Raw genomic sequence first — 21,890 nt, forward strand, 5'->3', positions numbered from 1 at the left:
AGAGCAGGTCCCCAGGTGACCAATAAAACAGATCAGCCTGACCATTAGAGCAGGTCCCCAGGTGACCAATAAAACAGATCAGCCTGACCACTAGAGCAGGTCCCCAGGTGACCAATAAAACAGATCAGCCTGACCATTAGAACAGGTCCCCAGGTGACCAATAAAACAGATCAGCCTGACCATTAGAGCAGGTCCCCAGGTGACCAATAAAACAGATCAGCCTGACCACTAGAGCAGGTCCCCAGGTGACCAATAAAACAGATCAGCCTGACCATTAGAACAGGTCCAAGGCTGACCAATAAAACAGCCCATTAGACAGACATCGAGGCTGCATTCCTTTAAGGCAGGCAGTTAAGCGTGTGTGTGTGTGTGTGCGTGCGTGCGTGTGTGGAGGATTTCCTCTGGGATCGGGTCACAAGCCTTGGAGGCAGATGTAACCGGACTAGGGCAGGGTGAGGGGACAGCTCTAGGGCAGAGTGGGGTTTGTCTGAGAAGACCGGTGTGTGCCATTGTCTTTCTGCATTCTATTGGCTAACCCTGGGGCAAGGTCAACCAATCACAGACTGTATTTACTCTGTAGAAGAGACAAGCCATGGATACATGTGTCTGATGCGTGTGAGCATTCCCAAAAGTGTGTGTGTGGGTGTTTGCGTGAGTATACGCGGATGCCTGCATTCCCTAACCATTCACACCTCTCTTGGCTTCAGCTGGTCGACACGCTGTGTGTGTGTGCGTGCACGTCCGCATATGTGTTTTAAAGCCTGCCTTCCTCTCCTGTCTCTCTCATTAAAACCCAGGGGTACAGCTCAGTTCCTATTCCTCAGCTACCTAATGTGAGGTGGCCTTCTACTGGGAACTTCGGCATAAAACTCTTTCCTTAGTCGGGTTAAAAAGAAAGAATTAGCCTGTAAACAAGCAGTTATTCAATGAAAATAAAACTTAAATCGATAATCTGGTCAAGTCAGACAATGTTCATACTTGGCTCAGTGGTCAAACCACACACACTTAGACAATAACCTGTATTTAGTCTTATTATTTAATGCCAAAACACAGGAATGAACAGTGGCTATAGTCATGTTTAACCAAGCCAGTGTAATTAAAGGGTAGAGGTTAATGGTTAGGATTAACCTTGAGGCGTGGGTTAAGGTTAGGCTTTAGGGTCAAATAAGTGGTAGGATTAGATAGAAGTGGCTGTAGTGAAACTTTGTTGCGTGGTTGTACAGAAACGTTGTAGCATGGTTGAAGAGAAACATTGTTGCATGGTAGTGTTAAGCACCTATCAGTGCCTAAAACGTGTACTTAAACACGCAGCAGTGTTCTAGAACATTTGACCATTGGCTTTCATAGTTTTCCAATTCTCAGTGTGACTTATGCAACTTCTCCAACGGTCAACACATTCAAATAATAGAGGAGCTGTGTTGGTGGGGAATTCTGGGGAGGTTCGAGCTGTGCGTCTCGCGCGGCTGGTGGTCTTAGAGCCATGTATCTGTCACAATGGGACGTCGGACTAACGCGTCTCGGCGTCTGTAGACTCTGAATTATGCTTTAGTGTCACAGGGCTCACCTTGAGGATCATCTCAGCGCGGGTCATCCCCTTCACGACTATCTTGGTGTAGCTGGCTGGGGCCTTGCGGACCACCTGAGACCCTATAGAGGGCAGATCCAACAACACTGTCTTCAGGGAGTGGGTGTCCAGGAGGAGCTGAAGAACAAAGCAGAAGAAAAAAAACAATGTTACCAATAAACCTAGCTGAATTATCAGCTACAGGCAGCAAACAATTGTCAAAACATTTGTATCGTCACAGAGACCATTAGCATAATTCTACTTAGGTAAAGGCTAATGAAATAAAAGGGTAAGTATGTTTACCTGTTCAGCCCCCACCATGCTGATAGTCTTACACCTGAACAAGTGGTTGATGAATTTAGGAATGAAAGAGCTGAGGGGGAAAAAAAGACAAGATAGAATATAAATTAATTGAAACCAATACAGAATTTAGCATTTCTGACAATTTCTTCTAAAATCTCTAAATCAATTGTCTTGTCAATGGGAGTACCAAGTCTTCCTCACACACATTGACGAACAGTGAAAAGGGAAGTAACTCACTTGGTGAACTTGATGCAGAACTGGGTGAAGTATTTTCGTGTGGAGGCCAGGTTATCTCTGATGATGGGGACGTTCTGTTTGATGTGCATGATGACTGACGTCACGTAGGGACTCTGGTCACCTACATGCTCTACGCTCTGCCATGGCATCTAGAGGGAGGGAGACCAAGAGGGACAGTAAGGGAATGGTTGAAAGTGAAAATAGAATATGACAGTGTCAGGAGGAGAGGAATGCAGTGGGTGTCACACCTTGCTCATGGCAGTGAGAGCAGGGTCACAGGCAGCGTCCAGGTCCTGAACAAGCAACTGGATACTGTTGGAGATCACACTGATAGACACAGAGAGAGACAGAGTTTACCGTCATGGGACTTCACATCCAATTATCTCAAGCTATTGTTCATTTTGAGTTGGCAGAAGTTGCTCCTAGTATTTGGTGCGTACTTGCTGAAGGTGTCCATCTCTCCAGTCAGGTTGATTCTCTCCACCAGGGTCTTATCCACCTTCTCCTTCAGCTTCTCCTCCAACTGACAGAGACACAGAATTGTTTAACATTAAGTCTAGGCCTGTTTGAGTGTGTGTGTGTGTGTGTGTGTTCTAACCTGCTGTGTTGTGGCCAGACAGTACTCTGCAGTACTGAGGATGCTACAGATGAGACACAGCTCCTCTACAGTGAACTTAGCAGCCTCCGAACCCTCCTTCTCCTGCAGTAGACTCTTGATGGTCAGTCCTCCACTGTTACTGCTAGTCCTGAGAGACAGAGAGTGAGTGTGTGAGAGAGAGATTGAGAAAAAGAGTCAATAGTTCTCTCGTGAATTAGGGACAGAAGTCTGCTCACATGAGCTCTAAAGGGAAAACTCTGGGACCTAGTGTGAACTGACAAGGAGAAACTCCTGTCTCTAGTTACAGGTTATAATTCAAAGCAAGTTTTGTATAATTGTGACAACCAGAGACATACACACAGACAGAGGGGCATGGTTACCATGGCAATGTGGCTAAAACGCCTCCCTCTCGTTAATAAAACGCCACAGCCGAGATTTCTGGGAAAACCACAACACAGCTCCAACCCCCAAAGGGCCCCCTTTAAAACTCCACAAACCAATACACACACCACACAAGAGGTCTGTGTGTGTGCATGTCTATCAACCACAGTGAATAATAGGTCTTATAATGTGGCCAGCGAGCCAAAGATGTTTTCGCTCATGAAGTATTAGTCCTCACCACGATGTAAACATCTCCAGCACCACATGACATGCAAACCCAGACGACTAAACACATGAACCATCAAACAAACCCCGGAGAATGACGGATCACTCTTCTGAATGAACAAACTAACTTCGGCAGATTCCTTCATCAAAAGGGAATTGAAGCAAATGTCAGCATATATCATCTTTCAGAATTTTTATCTTGCTTTGACAGAAGCATTTGTCCCAGTCTAGCTCCTAGCAGGCCACAGTTTATACTGGTTGTCATAGTTCCGCTTGTGTTAAAATGTTTTCCCTAGCAAAGCCAGAAACCATCCAAAAAATGGTTTGAATGAAAACCAGAGTACACGGTGGTCTTCCAGAACCCGTACTGGGAAGTACTGCCTGGTTCTAGGGCCCAATACAGTATGTGAGCAGCATGAATAAAAAGCACTTACTAAATAATTACTAGACCTACATCACACAAATCTGATCATCATTAGGCTAGGCTGTAATAAATTACTTGGGCAGGTTTCCAGACAGTATCTTCCAGGCATACTCTCTGAGGTACTTCTGGAAGATGGTGGTGAAGGCGATCATAGGTTCCCCTGTGCTGAGCTGAGAGCACTGCACCATGCACTTCTTATAGTAGACAAACAGGTCAGCACAGCTGGGCAGCACCGCTCCACCGTCCTCCGTGCCGGCCTTGGGGGGGCCCTGCGCCCGGAAGTCTGACACAAAACGGTCAATCATCTCCCCCAGGTTCCTGAGAACAGTAACACACACAGCTCAGTGATGAGCCCCAGATACCAACACACACACACAGGTTGACGTTTATTGCCATGAATCTTGCCCTGGAGGCAGAACTGAGCGATTTACACCAGATGGGCCAGCTGGAAATTCAAAATTGGCTTTATCATAAATATTCATAAAAACAAAAATGTGCTTTTTGGTCTTAATTTAAGGTTTAGCATTAGGGTTAGCAGTGTGGTTAGGGATAGGTTTAAAATCTGATTTTATGGCTTTGTGGCTGTGCCAGCAAGTGACCACTCTGCAGAGCTGCCTCCAGAGCAAGATTCATGACAAACGCCAACCTGCCACACACAGTTCAGTGATGATAAAATGGAAGACATAGACAGACAGGGTAGGAGATTCTCCCTCTATTGCGGCTGTCTTCAGTGTACTTTGATATCAATGTCTAAACAGCTGTTATGGTCTAGTATTTTACCCCACTGTTACGGTAAAATGAAGCCAAGGACAAAAAACTAAATCCACTTTGTATGAACAATCAGTTCACTATTCTCTCTCCTGTTGTATTCCGTTGAGACAAGCTGCTTTGGAAACGCCTAATGAAGAATGGTCTGCCCATGTCTGTTGTGAAAGGAAGCCATAGCCAGATCATGTAAGTCCCAGTCAGACTGACAAGCACTAAATGCTCCAGAGATCCAATACTAGGGTTTGCCGCGAGACCGAAAAAGCCCCAGATAAGTTCTTTGTTTCTGGGGAGACCCCACGTCTGAGGGGGGAGGGTGGAAGGAGGTGAGGGAGAGGAAAGAGTAGTATGAGAGAAATAGAGAGTGGGAGAGAGAGAAAAAAAAGGAGTAGAGAGAGGGAGGAAGAGAAGGAGAAGAACGATCTGCTGCAGCACCACTTCTCAATCCCTCTTTCTCAGCGTCTGTGGTCATGCAGCTCATAGGAACCATTAAAGCCCCAACAGAGAGAAACAGAAACAAGAGAGTGAATGACAGGGGGGTGGCTGATGAGGGAGAAAGGAAAAGTTCTAGGCACACAAATCTGTGCCAGATCTCTATATCACTCACACACTACATCACACTCACACACTACTCACTTGTCCTGAGACTCGATGTAGACATAGAGGTGAGGCTCGAAGCACTTGGAAATGATGCCATGGAAGGGGTTGTCAGGAGCCTTGTGCTTCTTGGGCTGGGGAGCGGAAAATGGTCAACAATGTAGGATGTAATTACTACTCATGAATTCTCTCTTGGGGATGAGTATATCTTTTTTTTAAGTCATCCCTTAAAAGGTCCAATCGAGATCCTTCTAGAGATATTCCCATTATGATGTTCAGACAGGGTCATCTCAAACATGTCTTACCCTATCTAGATCCTCCTCCATCTCTGACCCATCCTCTCCAATCTCGTCCTCCAGGAAAGGGTTGGTGGACTCCAGTGGTGTCTCCGGCTTCTTCCCCTGAAAACAACACTACAGTCAGCAATGATGGCCCGATGATGAGTGTGTGTGTGTGTGTGTGTGTCTCTCTCTAACCCCGGGCCCGTCGGTGAGGGTGCACCCAGAGAAGCGCTTGGCGAGCAGCCCCTCGAAGTTGGTGGTCCTCTGAATGGCAAACAGAAGCAGCTTGACCTCAATCTCTTTGGCCCGCGTCCGCATCACTTTGGCCAGCTCTGTCCTGGATGACAGACAGACACATAGGGTCATCAACACGTCACATTGCAGCATGAATGATTGTGGTAGCAGGTCAGTGCTCATGTAGGCTAACAAAGACTAAATCAACTGTATACTGAATAGTGTTCGGATGATAGAGGAGCACAACTATTACAACAGTTGATAGTGCCTCACTGTCATCACATTCTGTCTGTCTCAACAGTTTCCAGCACAGGGTGTGTGTGTGTGTGTGTGTACCTGGTGATGTGGCAGAACTCCACAGCGATGCGTTCAGTCATACACCACTCTTCAGGGAACATGCGTCCGTACTTCTCCTCATAGTCCACCAGCTGACGCTTAATCCAGGCGTAGCGCCGGTCAATCTTATCCAGCCAAGCTACCTGAGTCAGGTCAGTGGACAAACACCTTCAGGTGGAGGGTCCACAGACAGTTTTATTTTACCTTTATTTAACTAGGCAAGTCAGTTAAGTAAGAACAAATTCTTATTTTCAATGATGGTCTAGGAACAGTGGGTTAACTGCCTGTTCAGGGGCAGAACGACAGATTTGTACCTTGTCAGCTCGGGGATTGGAACTTGCAGCCTTCGGTTACTAGTCCAACTCTCTAACCACTTGGCTACCCTGCCGCCCCACTACTGTCACAACACTAGCATTATTTAACATCAGTCAATGTACATCTCAATTATGATTCACATGATCTACAAAGGAAGAAATACTAGTTTGTGTTTGGACCACAAACTAAAATATATTTTTTTGTCCATTATCCCCATTTGAACCTACCAAAAATCCCTTGTGTAATGGAACCAAAATGGCCACCTTAGTTTAAAGTCACAGTGACAGCATTTTAACTACTTCACAGATGTGAAACAGACAATCATAATATCAGTAAAAAATATAAAAAACCCAGTTTAAGCTTCAAAACCAACTTTATAAGAGGTTTTAAAAATAGGTTATATTTTACTTTAATTCCATGACGTACATTAAGGCATTGTTGGCAGAATAGATGGATGCAGTTCAATGCATGATTAATATAATTCACCAATACATGTCTTGTTACTACAAAAACTATTGTTATCTGGTTGTAAATCACAGCTGGCCTGGTACATTGTTTGCTTCCTCCAGCCATTTGGGACGCAGCGTTTCAATAACTCAATATTTAGAACATAAACGGACGACTGAACTAAGGCTGGGAATGTCAATACAATCAAACTAGCAAGGGCAATGATAACAAGTCAGTCATAACGTGGCTAATAGGCTATCGGACGTGTCAAACACAAGGCCCGCGGAACAAAAAGGACACACAAGCGAGTATAACAGTTGAGAAGTAGCCTAGGCTGGCTACTCAACTACAGTACAATACATTTTGGGTGCACCATATAGCAATGCTGCATTCAACAGCACCGGTGATCCATGCAGTGCAAAACATTTTTAAATACGTTTTCAGTTGAAACGTTAGAACCTATAGGTACGTTTTTGTTATTTGGAGTTATTAAATACTTTTTGATTAGGGTCGCACCATATTATGCACATCTGCAAGCAGAGCTGCAAAGGCTGGACAAATATTTATATTATCGTTTGTTTTAATGTTAAAATTCTATATATAACAGCCTGTGTAGATTATTGGACATTATAAAGGGACGTATCTTTTTCAAATAAAATATTTTCCTATTTGGGTTGCAGTTGCAATTTTTTGTGTGAAAACAAATAGGCTGTCTGGCACGCAAAAACATTGTGCTCTTTAAATATGGCCCGTGCGCTGATTGAGTTTGACACCACTGGGCTAGCATATCTATTTATTTAGCTAGCTAAAAACACAGAGGCTAACGTTAGCTAGCTGGCTGCAGGGAGGATGTCATGCCATTGGATAAGAGGGTGAGTGATTTACTTTTGCCCTTATATCGTTTTTCGGTGGCTACGGCTATAGATACAGGTGTTATTTGGTTAGCTTGCAAGAAATGTGAATCACTTTGCTAGCTAGCTATGCTGAACTTGAACGACTTATCCACAGTTAGCATATCTCTTAGTTGTCAATCAAATGTATTTGGCATTTATCTAATGGGCAGGCAGGCAAGTTCACATTTATTTGTCAAAAAGTCCATTGGGACAAGCATGCATTGGCAGACAAGCTGCAGAACGACGAGCAGGGTACTATCGTTTATCAGTGCAATTTTGATGGCCAACAATGTTTCAGAGGGTTTACCTAATGTTCCCTTGTTAGATTTTAGCTCATCTCGCCCTGTCTAGCATTCATTTTTGGGTCTTGTTGATATGCATAGGTGTAACCGATGTGAAATGGCTAGTTAGTTAGCGGTGGTGCGCGCTAATAGCGTTTCAATCAGTGACGTCACTCGCTCTGAGACCTGAAGTGGTTGTTCCCCTTGCGTTGCAAGGGCCGCGGCTTTTGTGGCGCGATGGGTAACGATGCTTCGTGGGCTGTCAGTTGTTGATGTGTGCAAGGGACCCTGGTTTGAGCCCAGGTTGGGGCGAAGAGAGGGACGGAACCTACACTGTTACATAGGCAACTGAGGTAGCCTACCTTTTCTCTTGTTGTTCGATGAATAGGACTGTGAAGTTGCCAGATGTAAGAGGACTCCCAAGTCGTATTTACACATTCGCGGAAATCCATTCAGGTGTATTTTGTGGCTTTTGGCGAATGCGTTCTAATGATCTAAAGTCGCAACTGCCTGTAAACACACAGTCTAGTTCGATGTGTATGAAGGCAGGCCCTTGTGGCAAATAGCTTATTTGCATATAGGCCTACTGTATCTCTGATTGCCTATGACGCACAGGTCTGCATAGACTCCGGTCCTGGACAGGGGCCGATGTTTTTATTAGATTTTATTTACTGCAGTGTCTATTAATTGTCCAAACGCACAGCTGCTTTGCCACTCTATAGTGATACAGAATTTTCACAAATGCCTTACTATACATAACTCCCAAACATTCTATGAATTTATGTAAACGACCATATTCAAATTCTCGCTTGTCAGAATCATATATTCCTGGGAGTGTATATGAACAGATTTTAATATTTAATGTTGCTAAAATGCTGTCAGTTCCACTTTAATGCTTAGCAGTACAATAAACTGAAACTTACATCCTGGTTCTCCTGGAAGAGCACCATGTACTCAGAGAGGTGCTGTCTAATGAACTTCTTGATGATTTCCTGTTTGATGCGGGGGTCCAAGACGTTGGCCACGAGACAGGCATCCCTCAGAACGTTACTGGGTCCCCCTGCTCTCTGGGGATATAGAGTACACAAAATACCTTGGGTTAACACACATGCAATTATAATATACATGAAATAGATAATGTATAGTCACACATACAATTGTTTAATGAAACACATATGATATCACACAAGGCATTCACCTTTGACCCCTGAGCGGGGAAGGCCTCTTCAAAGTCTGCCAGGATCTGAGTCCCCAGCTCGCTTTGGGCCACTTTCACCCTGTGGATGACACAAACAGTGGAGAAACATTGAGAAAACATTGCCATCATGAAAGCTGGAGCGGAGTTTAGAGCTGTTGTAGCATAACTGAAGATATTTTCCATCATGAAACGGTTTCCCAAATGGTAGCTAGGTTGGGTGTGACCCACTGGTAAGTCATGACTGACAAAACTGGCATGACTTGGGCCAGTGGTTTTGTTTACTCATTGGCAGAGACAAATTCCAGAACAGTTTATTGGGTTACACAGTACAGTACATAGTTCCATGGTGGGAACCAGAACATCTGTCCTAATGTGAAGAGTGAATCTGGTGGGGCATTCAGAGTCCAATCTTAGAGCAACAAGAAGAACCTTCCAGAGTAAACAAGATGGATGCCATGCCACAGGGTGGGCAGTGCCCTGCTGATGCCCCTGACAATCAGTCAGTCCAATGCTCCAGCTGTCCCTCTGTCTGGTCATCCCACCACATGTTTGTCAATTTCTTCTGAAGACTCAGTATTTTCCCTTTTCCAGATGACAAAGCTGTGGTGGTAAGAGAGTGTGTGGGTGGCTTTGATGGACATTGGACACACACACACACACAACACTGGATAAACACAAGTTTGTGGAAGAAAAAAAACATTCAACGACACCTCCCACACACAAACACACTTCCTTACTCTCCTAAATTCATGTTTTTATCATCCACTCCAAGGCAAACAGAGCAGATAGCATAGCTAGCTCCCCCAGCCAGAGGGACATAGGGACTAGCTGGGTTGAGGGCTGAAAACAGACCTTACTCTGTAGTGATGGTATGGGGTCTGGACTAGTGCTTAACACACCCCAGAACAGTTCCTGTGGAGGGGAAATAAGAGAGAGGACAAAGGCCTACTCTTTCAATCACACACACAAGAGCACATACACAAAGAAACACTCTCGCTCTCTCAAACACACTTTTCCTCTCTGGCACGCACACACAAGGACACTCTCTCAAACACACCCAGCCGGAGGAAAGCACAGCCCAAGCCCTCAGTGGAAAATGTCTGCATAAAGGAGTTCCTATTCAGTGCATCTCCTTCCTGTGTATTTCAGCAGCCTGCAGCCTCCTCTCCTCAGTAAATATAAAACAGGGTCTGATTCTGATGAGCACAACAGAATTCCTCTGGGCTCAACACGCCTGGCCTGGGCTGACTGTCAGTTCAGAAAGGGAATGTGTTGCCCATGTATGTGTGTGTGCATGTGCAGGGGTGTGTGTGTACATGCGTGTATGGTTACCTCTCTGAGAGCTGTCTGATTTGAGGGATGCCCATGTATTTGTGGAAGTGCTCCAGGACGTTGACTACACCCTGTAGCAGGTTAGCCACCTCGCCATACTGCCTCTTCCTCGTCATTGCCCTGGGACACACACAGAACACAGTTCTAACTTGGAGTTGTGGCTAGTGGCTACACATACAAGCAGCCACTTCAACATGTAGTCAATGGTATATGTGCTAAACTAAGATAGACCGAGCACCTTGCCTTGAGGCAGTAACAGTGCACAATGGTTTCCAATTATCTTAACTTTCCTTTCTTTGTGTAAACTCCTAACTCGAGATGCACATACAGAGCTACATTTACTCAAATCTTCCATGAACATCAATGCATGTACTACAAGAAAGTCTGAGTCGCCCACAAATATTTAATTTAGGATTCATCCCCGTGTAACTTCTAGATGGGTGCTTTTCAAACTATGGGCCGCAGCCCACAGTTGGCCCTCCACGCCCATAGGTGGCACTGTGAGTACCCACTCTAAAGAGTCCACGCCCCCGGCCAGCATGTGCAGGTGGTTGAGGGTGGTGATGGAGGTGGTCAGGTGACGCTTAGCATGGTCCAGCTGTTTGATGTCCCGCGTTATCTCCTTGACCTAAGAGATAGAGGGGTGGGTGGGGGAGGATGAAGGGAAAGAAAGGAGATACAAGGGGCGAGAGGGGGGGCGAGGAGCAGCGCGAGGGGGGTGGCGAGGAGCAGCGAGAGAGAGAGGGGGGGCGAGGAGCAGCGAGAGAGAGAGGGGGGGCGAGGAGCAGCGAGAGAGAGAGGGGGGGCGAGGAGCAGCGAGAGAGAGAGAGGGGGGGGGCGAGGAGCAGCGAGAGAGAGAGAGGGGGGGGGCGAGGAGCAGCGAGAGAGAGAGAGGGGGGGCGAGGAGCAGCGAGAGAGAGAGGGGGGGGCGAGGAGCAGCGAGAGAGAGAGGGGGGCGAGCGAGAGAGAGAGGGGGGCGAGCGAGAGAGAGAGGGGGGCGAGCGAGAGAGGGGGGGCGAGCGAGAGAGGGGGGGCGAGGAGCAGCGAGAGAGGGGGGGCGAGGAGCAGCGAGAGAGGGGGGGGCGAGGAGCAGCGAGAGGGGGGGGGGGCGAGGAGCAGCGAGAGGGGGGGGGCGAGGAGCAGCGAGAGAGGGGGGGGGCGAGGAGCAGCGAGAGGGGGGGGGGGGGCGAGGAGCAGAGAGAGAGAGGGGGTGAGGAGCAGAGAGAGAGAGGGGGCGAGGAGCAGAGAGAGAGAGGGGGCGAGGAGCAGAGAGAGAGAGGGGGTTAGGCGAGGAGATGAAAGAGTAATAAGACATCTGTTTGAGTTGAGACATAATTGCTACAACATACCCATTCAGGGAGGGGTTCCTCTCCATTGTTCCCACTCCCTCTTTACCCACGCAGCCCAGCAGCCTTCCTGTGACCCCCCCCCCCCCCACATACACTTTGTTCTTCTGCCCTCGTGGGGCCTAAAATTAATTTCCATTCAAAATCACATTTTCCCTAACCTTAACCTGTAGCCCTAATCCAAAACCTAAAGCCTAACCCCTTACCATAATTCTAACCCCAATTGTAAACCAAACCCCTATGCTTAAAATAGCCTTTTTCCTTATGGGGACGTGTGAAATGTCCCCACGGAGGAGAATTTTCCTTGTTTTACTATACTTGTGTGGAATTTAGGTCCCCACAAGGAGAGGAAGAACCAACCCACACACAGCAGGCGGTTTTACCTCCACTTATAATAACACTACATTGTATGTCATAGTCCCCAGGGGGCACCCTGTCACACATACACAAACACAAAACAGGGACACCCTGAAGCTTTAGACAGGGTAGACAAGATGGCTCCTGTGGGAGAGTCTGGCTGTGTTTTGTTTGTTTACTCACCATTTGCTCAGATTTCTCAGCCTTGTCCTTAATGTCTTTGATTTTGCCAAAGAGCTGGCTGATGGCTACCTGAGCCTCCTCAAGTGCCTGGGAGGGAGAGAAAGGAGAGAAAGGAGAAAGAGACAAGTTTGAAAGAGGTCATTTAGATACCAGGACTCTCTAAACAAGTTTACTTTCTGGCAGACATCTCTTCAGACACAGTGGGATGTAGCTGACATCTAGCACTAAGGCAAAGAGGGATTCTTTTCAACTTCTCTATCGTCCCTTAGCCTGGTACCAGATCTGTTTGGCATGACAATGGCCATAGGAGTTGGCAAAACAGCACAATAGACCTGGGACCAGGCTATTTAGTCTCGCCTTACAGCAGATCAGAGGCTAGTGTTCACGTAAGAATTTGGCTCTAGGTTTCAAGATTACAGGCTAATCAACCCCATCTTTGTTTAGTAGGAAGAACCAGGGACATTCTGGGGTCATGCTATTCTCCTCTCTTCCTTGTCAGGTTGTATTTATAGGCACCCCAGCAGGGGAATGGAAAACCAAACAAAATGGCGTGATGAGAAACCAGAAGGAACGGCGTGGGGATGAGAAACCTCTCCCACAGTTTGCTCTCACATTCCAGTCGGTAAGAAGAGTGGTCTCCCTCTCCTGCCAGCAGCTGCACACAGAGAGATATCCTACTACCCATTCCCAACCCCATAGCCATGTATTTCAACCCCAAAAACCCATGTTATAGACTAAGTGACTGGCTAGCCAGAGGACCTGCTCATGGCATGCGTTGTCACATCGCTCAGAGAGGGGTGTCAAGCAAAATGTCAAATAAAGTGAAACTCTGGTCAAAAGATGTAGTCTCTCCAATCCTCTAAAAATGTAGTCCTAGTGACTAGTGTTTGGCCACACATTCTTGGAACAACTGGGGTGGAGAACAGAGTGGTGCTTCTTTCACAGAAGTAAACTAATTGCTATTTAATATTTCTATTTTACGCCACGCAGCTGGGCTTTGATGGTCTGAGCTGGGCTTTGGCACTGCCATCTGATGCCAGAATAATTGAGGGTAACTGGCCTAACACTGGCCCAATGTGGGGTGTGTCTGTCTGTGTGTGTGTGTGTGGGGGTAGGGGGGCTCTCCTCTCCTTCTCACAAAGATGGAATCCTAACAGCCGGCACCAGCTGCCTAAAGAATGTACCACTTTTACAAGGCTCTTCAAAAGTGGACGAACAGGGAACACACACACACTCTCTTCCTCACACACAATCTGCTTGTTGACAGCAGTGGATTCCTTTTTGTCTCTGCAGGAAGCAGCATCTATTCTGCTTAGAGGCTTAGCATGATGACAGGGTCACAGAGCCAAACTCAAGGTCACAGGCCGACGCTCTGTATGTGGCACACACACACACACACACACACACACACACACACACACACACACACACACACACACAGCGGTAGACCCCTCAGTTAAACCAGCGGGCATGCAGGGCAGGCTCTGATAAATAGTAACCACGTAGTCTGTTACCAGGAAAAAGCTAGGAAAGTCAGGGAAAGGAAGCTGAGAAACTTGGTTGGTCATGACCTGTTGAGGGTTGCCACTGGCCAGGACCATCAACATACTTAGAATACTTTACAAAATGCCTCCTTTCTGCCTCACTTCCTTGAGCTTACCATTGATTGAATAAGTGAAAGCAAGGTCTCTACAGTAACTGCTTTCACCAATCCAACCCTCTCAGATCTGTGATTACTTCAGAGGGAGGGAGGATGACATTTGAGGTCGACCGATTAAAATCGGCATGGCCGATTAATTAGGGCCGATTTCAGGTTTTCATAACAATCGGTAATAGGCATTTTTGGACGCCGATTATGGCTGATTACATCGCACTCCACGAGGAGACTGCGTGGCAGGCTGACTACCTGTTACGCGAGTGCAGCAAGGAGCCAAGGTAAGTTGCTAGCTAGCATTAAACGTATCTTAAACAAAACAATCAATCTTAATCACTAGTTAACTACACATGGTTGATGATATTACTAGTTTAACTAGCTTGTCCTGCATTGCAAATAATCAATGCGGTGCCTGTTAATTTATCGAATCACAGCCTACTTCGACAAACGGGTGATGATTTAGTCGTTGCACCAACGTACCTAACCATAAACATCAATGCCTTTTTTTAAATCAATACACAAGTTATATATATTTTTTAAACTGCATATTTAGTTAAAAGAAATTCATGTTTGCAGGCAATATTAACTAGGGAAATTGTGTCACTTCTCTTGCGTTCAGTGCAACAGAGTCAGGGTATATGCAGCAGTTTGGGCTGCCTGGCTCGTTGCGAACTGTGTGAAGACCATTTCTTCCTAACAAAGACCGTAATTAATTTGCGAGAATTGTACAGAATTATGACATAACATTGAAGGTTGTGCAATGTAACAGCAATATTTAGACTTGGGGTTGCCACCCGTTCGATAAAATACGGAACGGTTCCGTATTTCACTGAAAGAATAAACGTTTTGTTTTCAAAATGATAGTTTCCGGATTTGACCATATTAATGACCTAAGGCTCATATTTCTGTGTGTTTATTATATTATAATTAAGTCTATGATTTGATATAGCAGTCTGAGAGGTGGTAGGCAGCAGCAGGCTCGTAAGCATTCATTCAAACAGCACTTTCGCCAGCAGCTCTTCACAATGCTTGAAGCACAGCTCTGTTTATGACTTCAAGCCTATCAACTCCCGAGATTAGGCTGGCAATACTATAGTGCCTATAAGAACATCCAATAGTCAAAGGTATATGAAATACAAATGGTATAGAGAGAAATAGTCCTATAATAACTACAACCTGAAACGTCTTAACTGGAAATATTGAAGACTCATGTTAAAAGGAACCACCAGCTTTCATATGTTCTCATGTCCTAAGCAAGGAACTTAAACGTTAGCTTTTTTACATGGCAAATATTGCACTTTTACTTTCTTCTCCAACACTGTGTTTTTCCATTATTTAAACCAAATTGAACATGATTCATTATTTATTGGAGACTAAATCGATTTTATTTATGTATTATATTAAGTTAACATAAGTGTTCATTCAGTATTTTTGTAATTGTAATTATTACACACACACACACACACACACACACACACACACACACAAATCAGCACCGGCTTTTTTTGGTCCTCCAATAATTGGTATCGGCGTTAAAATCAGTCTGTCGACCTCTAGATGTCATTTTGATTCAAACAGGCCCTGAGAGACAAACTACCTTTAAAACACCTTAAGAACCCAGCAGAATACTAATTCCATAACAGCCTGAGGCCCAAACAACCAATACCAAAAACACACACACATAACCGACACACACGCTGAGTAGAGCCCATAGTCTGAAGACCCTGATAAAGACCCTGAGAAGCCAGCTTGCCTGGCCTATCTCCCCCTAATGTTAATTTCCTGTGTTTAGCCAAGTGTCTGAGCATTGGGAAGGGAGTGGGGAGACCACAACCCAGCACACGTCTGCCTGGCTGAGATCGCTATCTCTACTACGCCCCCATCCATCCCCTGTTCCAACCCAGTCCCAGATGGGGGAGAGGCCACATTTCAACCCCACAGAAATAGAGCACTGTCAGCCACACATGTGGACTGTATTTTGAGATTTTTGGAGGGGAAGGCAGGGCGGGCGGTGAGAGAGAAGTTTCTTCACTGACAGATATGAAGAGATGTGGATGTCCCCCACAATGACAAGTCACGCATTCCTCCTATCCATATACCCTGTAGTTTATTGGGTAGGCCTAGGTCGTAGATAGTAAATTAAGACCTTTTTCAACATTCAATAAACAGTATACAAGGCATTCTTCATATTTACCAAGCTCTTATCATACTGAACATACACATTTGTTCATAAAGCAAACAGGCGAGGCCACAATAAGTAGCCTATTCTCTGCACAAAGTACTCCATAATAACAGGGACAGAAATATATTCTGGTATATTACAGGAGAGGGCAAAGGCATTGAGAATCTAGTATAAAGAGCTGGATGCTTGGTCCATAGAAATAGAATGAGCATATATTTGTATGGGCATGTCCATTCTAGTCATTCTATTTCTGTGGTTGGGTGGGTCACTAGTGTGTCCAACGTACATGGTAACCGACACATTAACCCAGTGTTAAAGGATATGTTCATACTGTTTTGGGGAAAAGAAACAGCAACACATCAACAGAGATGAACATCAGAGAATGAGAGACGGAAAGAAAGAGAGATGAATGACAAAGGAAGAGAGTGACCGAGAGTTTTCCATACTGCATGTAATATATTGTTGATGTGTGTTGTGTTTGTATGCTGAGGTCACAAAATGAAATTCCATGTAAATGGACAATAAAGTACATGGTATGAAAAACTGAGAGACAAAGAAAAGACAGGAAGGGTTACACAGCAGACAAAAGAGCAGAGAACCCAACTTGAAGCAGTAAACTTCCCTTTCTGAATTTAGATTAAATATTTATGTTATGTTTGCTTCTCAAGGAGGTTCCCATTCCATCTCAGTGTTCCTAATAAGTACATCCAGATGCCAGGTGCTACAGTAAGACATCCGCATGCACACACAATAACCATAACCCATCCACATGCCGGCCGGCCGGATCCCCACCCACTGCCTCATTGACGACCATAAAGCCCCACAGATGACCTGACCATGTGGGGACATCCAGCTGCACATGGGAAATGTACAGTGTATAGCTGGATAATGGTTATGGTGACTGAGCCATGCAAGCTCAATGCAGTTAACATTTTCTGACATGAATGGCTAGGCTACATGTAATTGATAACAAATGTTTGGTTTGTTAATGAGCCTCTCTCCCACTCCTATAACGCCCCACCCTCCCTCCAACACCGAGCCTCACTGTTCCATACTGACTCAATGCAGCCACAATTAGCTTGTTGAGAACAATGAATCAATTTCCTCAGGGAAGAAACAGTTTCCTTTTTTATTTTGTCTGCAAAGTTTCATAATCAGGAGAACAATAGTATGTCTGAGCGACTTATTCATCACTTATAAATTGTTTACTGTGAGATTGTAAAGACTAAAAAGAATGGGGAGGAATGGAAGCAACTAGAGTTGACTTAAATGGGATTCAGGCAGTTTAAAACTGCAGTGAACCAGTGAGACATGTTTGGCCTTCTGGTCCATGTTACCATGACGATGGGCTGGCCAGACCACTTGTAGCTGCTTTTGACAGCTGCTTAGTAAAAGAGCTGGCAAACGACAACAAACCAGTCAGAACTGCTTAGAGAAGACTTAATGGAATGATTTTCCAGTGTGTGTGTAATTCATTCCATCATAATCAACATCATCAAAGAGCCCCTTCCTAGTCCTAGGACTCTCATATGCACCCACATACATACATACACCCAAATTACCCCATCTGCTCCAAATATCCCTGGCATTCCGATTTCATCTACCCCTCCCCTGGGGACTGGGCATCTAAATCTCCATCCGCACCCGGCTCTGCTGATCACTGCCAGTCTGCCGCCCCTACAGACTAAATTTAAGGGGAATCTTTCCAGCCCTTCTCCACCCTTGTTCTTTCCTCCATCTTTTGTGAACTTTCTGTTCTCTGTCTTGCCCTTTGTCATTAGGAGCGCTCAGTTAAGTAGGTGGATTTGACACCTTGGGACACACAACAACTTTATGTCCTTTTCTCCTCTCCTGTTCTCGCTCTCTCCATCTTTCTGTCTGCAGAAAGGATCTTCCCTCAGCTCTGTGGGAGATGTGGATGGTTCAGAGGCCCTCGGCTACGCGGCCACCAGACCAGAAACCCAACGGTACAGTACAGTGCCATGCTTTCGTGCTTACCAACCCCATGGGTTAGTGGATTCTGTCCAGAACATTTCTGATAATCCAGCGGTAACAGAGCAGGACGAGACCACCATCACAGAAACACACCGAAACAGCTCCCCCATCAGGTGTCACGATCCCCTCAAAATCACAGTTCCCTGACAGAGCGAGGGTCTGCATTACAGTACATCAATGTTTTTCCCAACGTTCTCAGACGAGAAACAGCGGGACACCAAACCACAGGTCCAAATGAAACCCCTGAATAAAGGAGGGGAATCATTCCCTGTAGGACAGCAGTAGTTCTAACAGTAGGGAACGGGAAGGTTCTGACTCATCCTGTCCTTCTCCATGGCATTAGTGAGGACAGAGAAACAGAAGAAGGAGTACCAACATATTTGTCTGGGTTAGGAGTAATAACACTGGGGAAAAGGTTGCAAAACATCTCAGTTCACCAGTCTGTTGGATGAAGTGTGTGTGTGTGTGTATAGTGGCATGTGAGAGACAGCAGGTGTGTACAGAGTGTGAGACTGAGGCAGCAGCAACATGCTACAGTCTTGTAGCCACAAAGTCAACCCTCTGTGGGGGCCCACCAGTGTAGACTGACTGGCTGTCTCTCTCTCCACCAAAAGTCCCTACTGGGTCTCACAGTAAGCTGCTACTGCTGTTCATCTATCAAAGCACTCTGTCGCTGAGCCCAGTGCTACATACCAAGCATACCAAAACACACACACACACACACACAGACACCACCCTTCCAAACATGCACACATGTGCTGACACATGCACACACCTTAATCCTTAAATTAGCTCATAAATAACAACCAACAACCTAAGTATTTACACAAGAGTCAGGGATATTTTCCAGGAAAATGATCCAAGAACAACAGGTAGCCACACACTGAAGAGTAATCCCAGACGGTCCCCTCACTCACCTGTCTGCCATCCTGGCCCACATTGGTCTGGCCCCTCACCACCGTCCTGATGTTGTCATCCAGACACCTGAATGAACACACACAAAATAAATCATATTCTGTCAAACTCATTAAAAATACAATAATAATAATAACAACAACAACAACAAAGTGAGGTCACTCACCGAATCTTCAGACGGATCTTGTTGACCACATCATCTATATTAGCCAGTGACTGTGAGGAAACAGGGGTATCATGATTATGTATTAACTAAACTCCATTCGTCACACAAAACCAAGTTGTATGGACTGATTTGGATGATGAAGGATCCTTTTCTAATGTTAAAGGTACGCAGGCAGCACCATCTAGTGGGCATTTCATCATGATTATTACCTTCTACCTTTGTTTTGCTAGGCCATACCAATATTTTTTAATGTTTAAATACATTTTTTGAAAAGTGAGGAGAGCAAGCAAAGAAATTAAAGTAGACACTTTTAAAAATACTACAACATCATTATTTCAATACCTAGTGACCTAATCAAGAGATTTTTGCATCTTTGGGAGGCTAAAAGATATTGTTCAGCCATAATTCAAGAGGAAGTTGTCTCTCTTTACTGGAAACATGAGGACATGATTTTTGCTATGATCGTGCAGGTTCAGATTTTTACATTTGTATCGCCTTTTTTTAGCCTGGCTGACGAGACTCACGTGGAAAACAGCGAGGGAGAGCTGTGACACTTGTCTGTTCACAGGAGTCAGTTTGTCGTTTCCATATTCACACAAAAATTGATTTGAGCTTTGATTTGTTATCCCAAACGTTTTTTCCCCAGGGAGATTTCCCCTGGGGGGTTGAAAACAACACATTTCACTGCACCTATCCCGTGTATGTGACAATAAAAAAAGTGTACCTCTCATTGTTTGGATTTAAAAATTCAACACTTGTAATGTAAGGGGTCGGTGCTCGGGGGCCATAGCCCAGTTCAACAGAGAGCAGCTTAAATGAACCCCCTCAATCGGTAATTCGACGCATCGTGCCTACAACATCAAGGAGCTTTTCCAGACGAGATTCCCTGTAAACACGCCACTTCAATACAACTATGACCATAACTGACTTTTTTGCAGCAGGTTAGGAGAATTAGGTTAATGTTAGGAAAAGGTTTAGGGTTAGTGAAAATGCTCTCCTAACCTGCTACAAAAAGTAACTTTCGGTCATAGATGTATCAAAGTCCCTTTCCAGACTGAAGTCAGGAAGACTTTGAGTTTGGTGTCAGCCAGCTGCTAGACTATAACTTTGTATCATCATGTAACAACAACATATATATGAAATGATATAGCTGAGGAACGCAAAAGTAGTATCCAAGACTAGAGCCTTGGTGTAATATAAAGGGACTTTAGTTTCTGTGAAGGACTCCAGTCTTACCTGCTCAGTAGGAAACAATGTATTGATGTATTCCACAGCATTAAAATCTGCTCTGTCCAATGGGTCTTGACTGGGGAAAACCTAAGGCATATAAATATGGCTCATTAAATACATGTTGTTGGTTATGTTTCACTCTATTGGATCACTCCACGGCGGAGGGATACATCCGAGGTGAGGATTTACAGATTTACTCCCCTGTACACCTGTGTCACGGCTGGGGTCCGCCGCTATATATAGATCCCATGACCGCGACACGTTTTCTTTCATTTTCTCGGCGGATGTCCGTATGGTTTGAGGTACAAACTTTTTGAAATTCGCTTGGTAAGTCACTGGTAAGTGTAATATCTTGCGTGGAAGTATACTCACTGGCAGTTTGCAGCCTGGAGCAGCTGGCCACATGGCCTGCCCCTCCTCTTGAGTGCTCCACTCGCTGCATGCGGTTGATCTGTATCTTCCGCCCGTGGTTTGTAGTGCTTGTGTTCCGTTAGCATTACACTACGACTCTGTGCATCCATTAATATATTGGTGGCTCTTGCTGCCACAAACTGTATTTACCTTACACAACTTGCAGGCTAGCTTGTTTTGTGTGTGTTGTGAATTGTTTTTACATGCTGTCTCTGCTAATTACCCTACATGGGTTTTCTTGTTCTTTCTCCTGCAGAATACAAGAGTATGGTGGTGGGCTGCCACTACGTTGAGACATTTACTTTGGAGTTCCTTGGTGGAGTTACTCCATCATATGGTGCTGTTTTTTGTTTTCTGCTTAGATATTAAACCGGCTAGGTAATATTGCAGTTGGCGTAAAACAAAAACACATATATCAAATCCATTACCTGACAGGGTAATTTATCCCTCACCGGGTTCCTGTACCTCCAACCGGGTCACGACATATCTCTCCCAGGGCGTCGGACCCCTGCTCCGTGGCCTTGTTGACTTGGCTGAGCTTATAGCTTCCCTTTGTGACAGGTGTGATGCTGGCATCCCCCTGGGGATCCGCATACCTTGTGTATGCACTGCCTGGGTTTGAGCCATACTGGATGTCTGTTTTGTGTGGTGTTTTTAGAACGCCTGGACCTGGCGCGATTGGAGGCCATGTGCAAGTGGGTCGGCCAGGCTGGGGACGAGCTCCCTCCCTCAGGAGTGGTGCGGCAACGAGCTGTTAGTCCGTCTACTGGGCCCAGAGTCGGACTGCTGGGACCACCTTGAACGGAGGGTGCATGCCCTGCGTCAGGAGGTTGATAGCTTAGATGGCAACGACAGCTGTTCCCTGTTGGCCAGTAATAGGCTGTTCCTGGGGGATGCTGGCACTGCTTACCACGTGAGCAGGGCTACCAGCCTGACATGCCGTCAGCGGCTCGAGAGGCTATGAGGAGCCTACTCACTTGGGTAGCCATTGCACTGTGGTTTGTGACGCTGGACCCGATAGATGCGTACTTCCATGTTCC

At 45.6% G+C, this 21,890-nt stretch overlaps 1 protein-coding gene across 2 annotated transcripts in view; it reads right to left on the reverse strand.

The window, feature by feature from the left end:
- LOC106581042 (vacuolar protein sorting-associated protein 53 homolog) overlaps positions 1-21,890 on the reverse strand; it is a 31,925-nt gene that overhangs the window by 8,601 nt on the left and 1,434 nt on the right. Inside the window, exons 2-20 of one of the 2 annotated variants that reach the window (XM_014162716.3) lie at positions 20,446-20,526; positions 19,210-19,259; positions 19,046-19,112; positions 12,298-12,384; positions 10,924-11,039; positions 10,412-10,531; positions 9,080-9,158; positions 8,805-8,948; positions 5,946-6,088; positions 5,571-5,712; positions 5,400-5,495; positions 5,134-5,228; positions 3,808-4,050; positions 2,703-2,850; positions 2,545-2,627; positions 2,353-2,431; positions 2,105-2,253; positions 1,868-1,937; positions 1,565-1,702 (exon numbers count right to left, since the gene is read on the reverse strand). In XM_014162716.3, coding sequence (XP_014018191.1) covers positions 1,565-1,702; positions 1,868-1,937; positions 2,105-2,253; positions 2,353-2,431; positions 2,545-2,627; positions 2,703-2,850; positions 3,808-4,050; positions 5,134-5,228; positions 5,400-5,495; positions 5,571-5,712; positions 5,946-6,088; positions 8,805-8,948; positions 9,080-9,158; positions 10,412-10,531; positions 10,924-11,039; positions 12,298-12,384; positions 19,046-19,112; positions 19,210-19,259; positions 20,446-20,526 — 2,130 coding nt within the window. The remainder of the gene's footprint in view (positions 1-1,564; positions 1,703-1,867; positions 1,938-2,104; positions 2,254-2,352; positions 2,432-2,544; positions 2,628-2,702; positions 2,851-3,807; positions 4,051-5,133; positions 5,229-5,399; positions 5,496-5,570; positions 5,713-5,945; positions 6,089-8,804; positions 8,949-9,079; positions 9,159-10,411; positions 10,532-10,923; positions 11,040-12,297; positions 12,385-19,045; positions 19,113-19,209; positions 19,260-20,445; positions 20,527-21,890) is intronic. The other variant, XM_082966621.1, reaches the window with a different exon arrangement.

Source organism: Salmo salar, chromosome 20 (genome assembly GCF_965601325.2).
Source record: "Salmo salar chromosome 20, fSalSal1, whole genome shotgun sequence".
In the NCBI taxonomy this organism is placed as follows: Eukaryota; Metazoa; Chordata; class Actinopteri; order Salmoniformes; family Salmonidae; genus Salmo; species Salmo salar.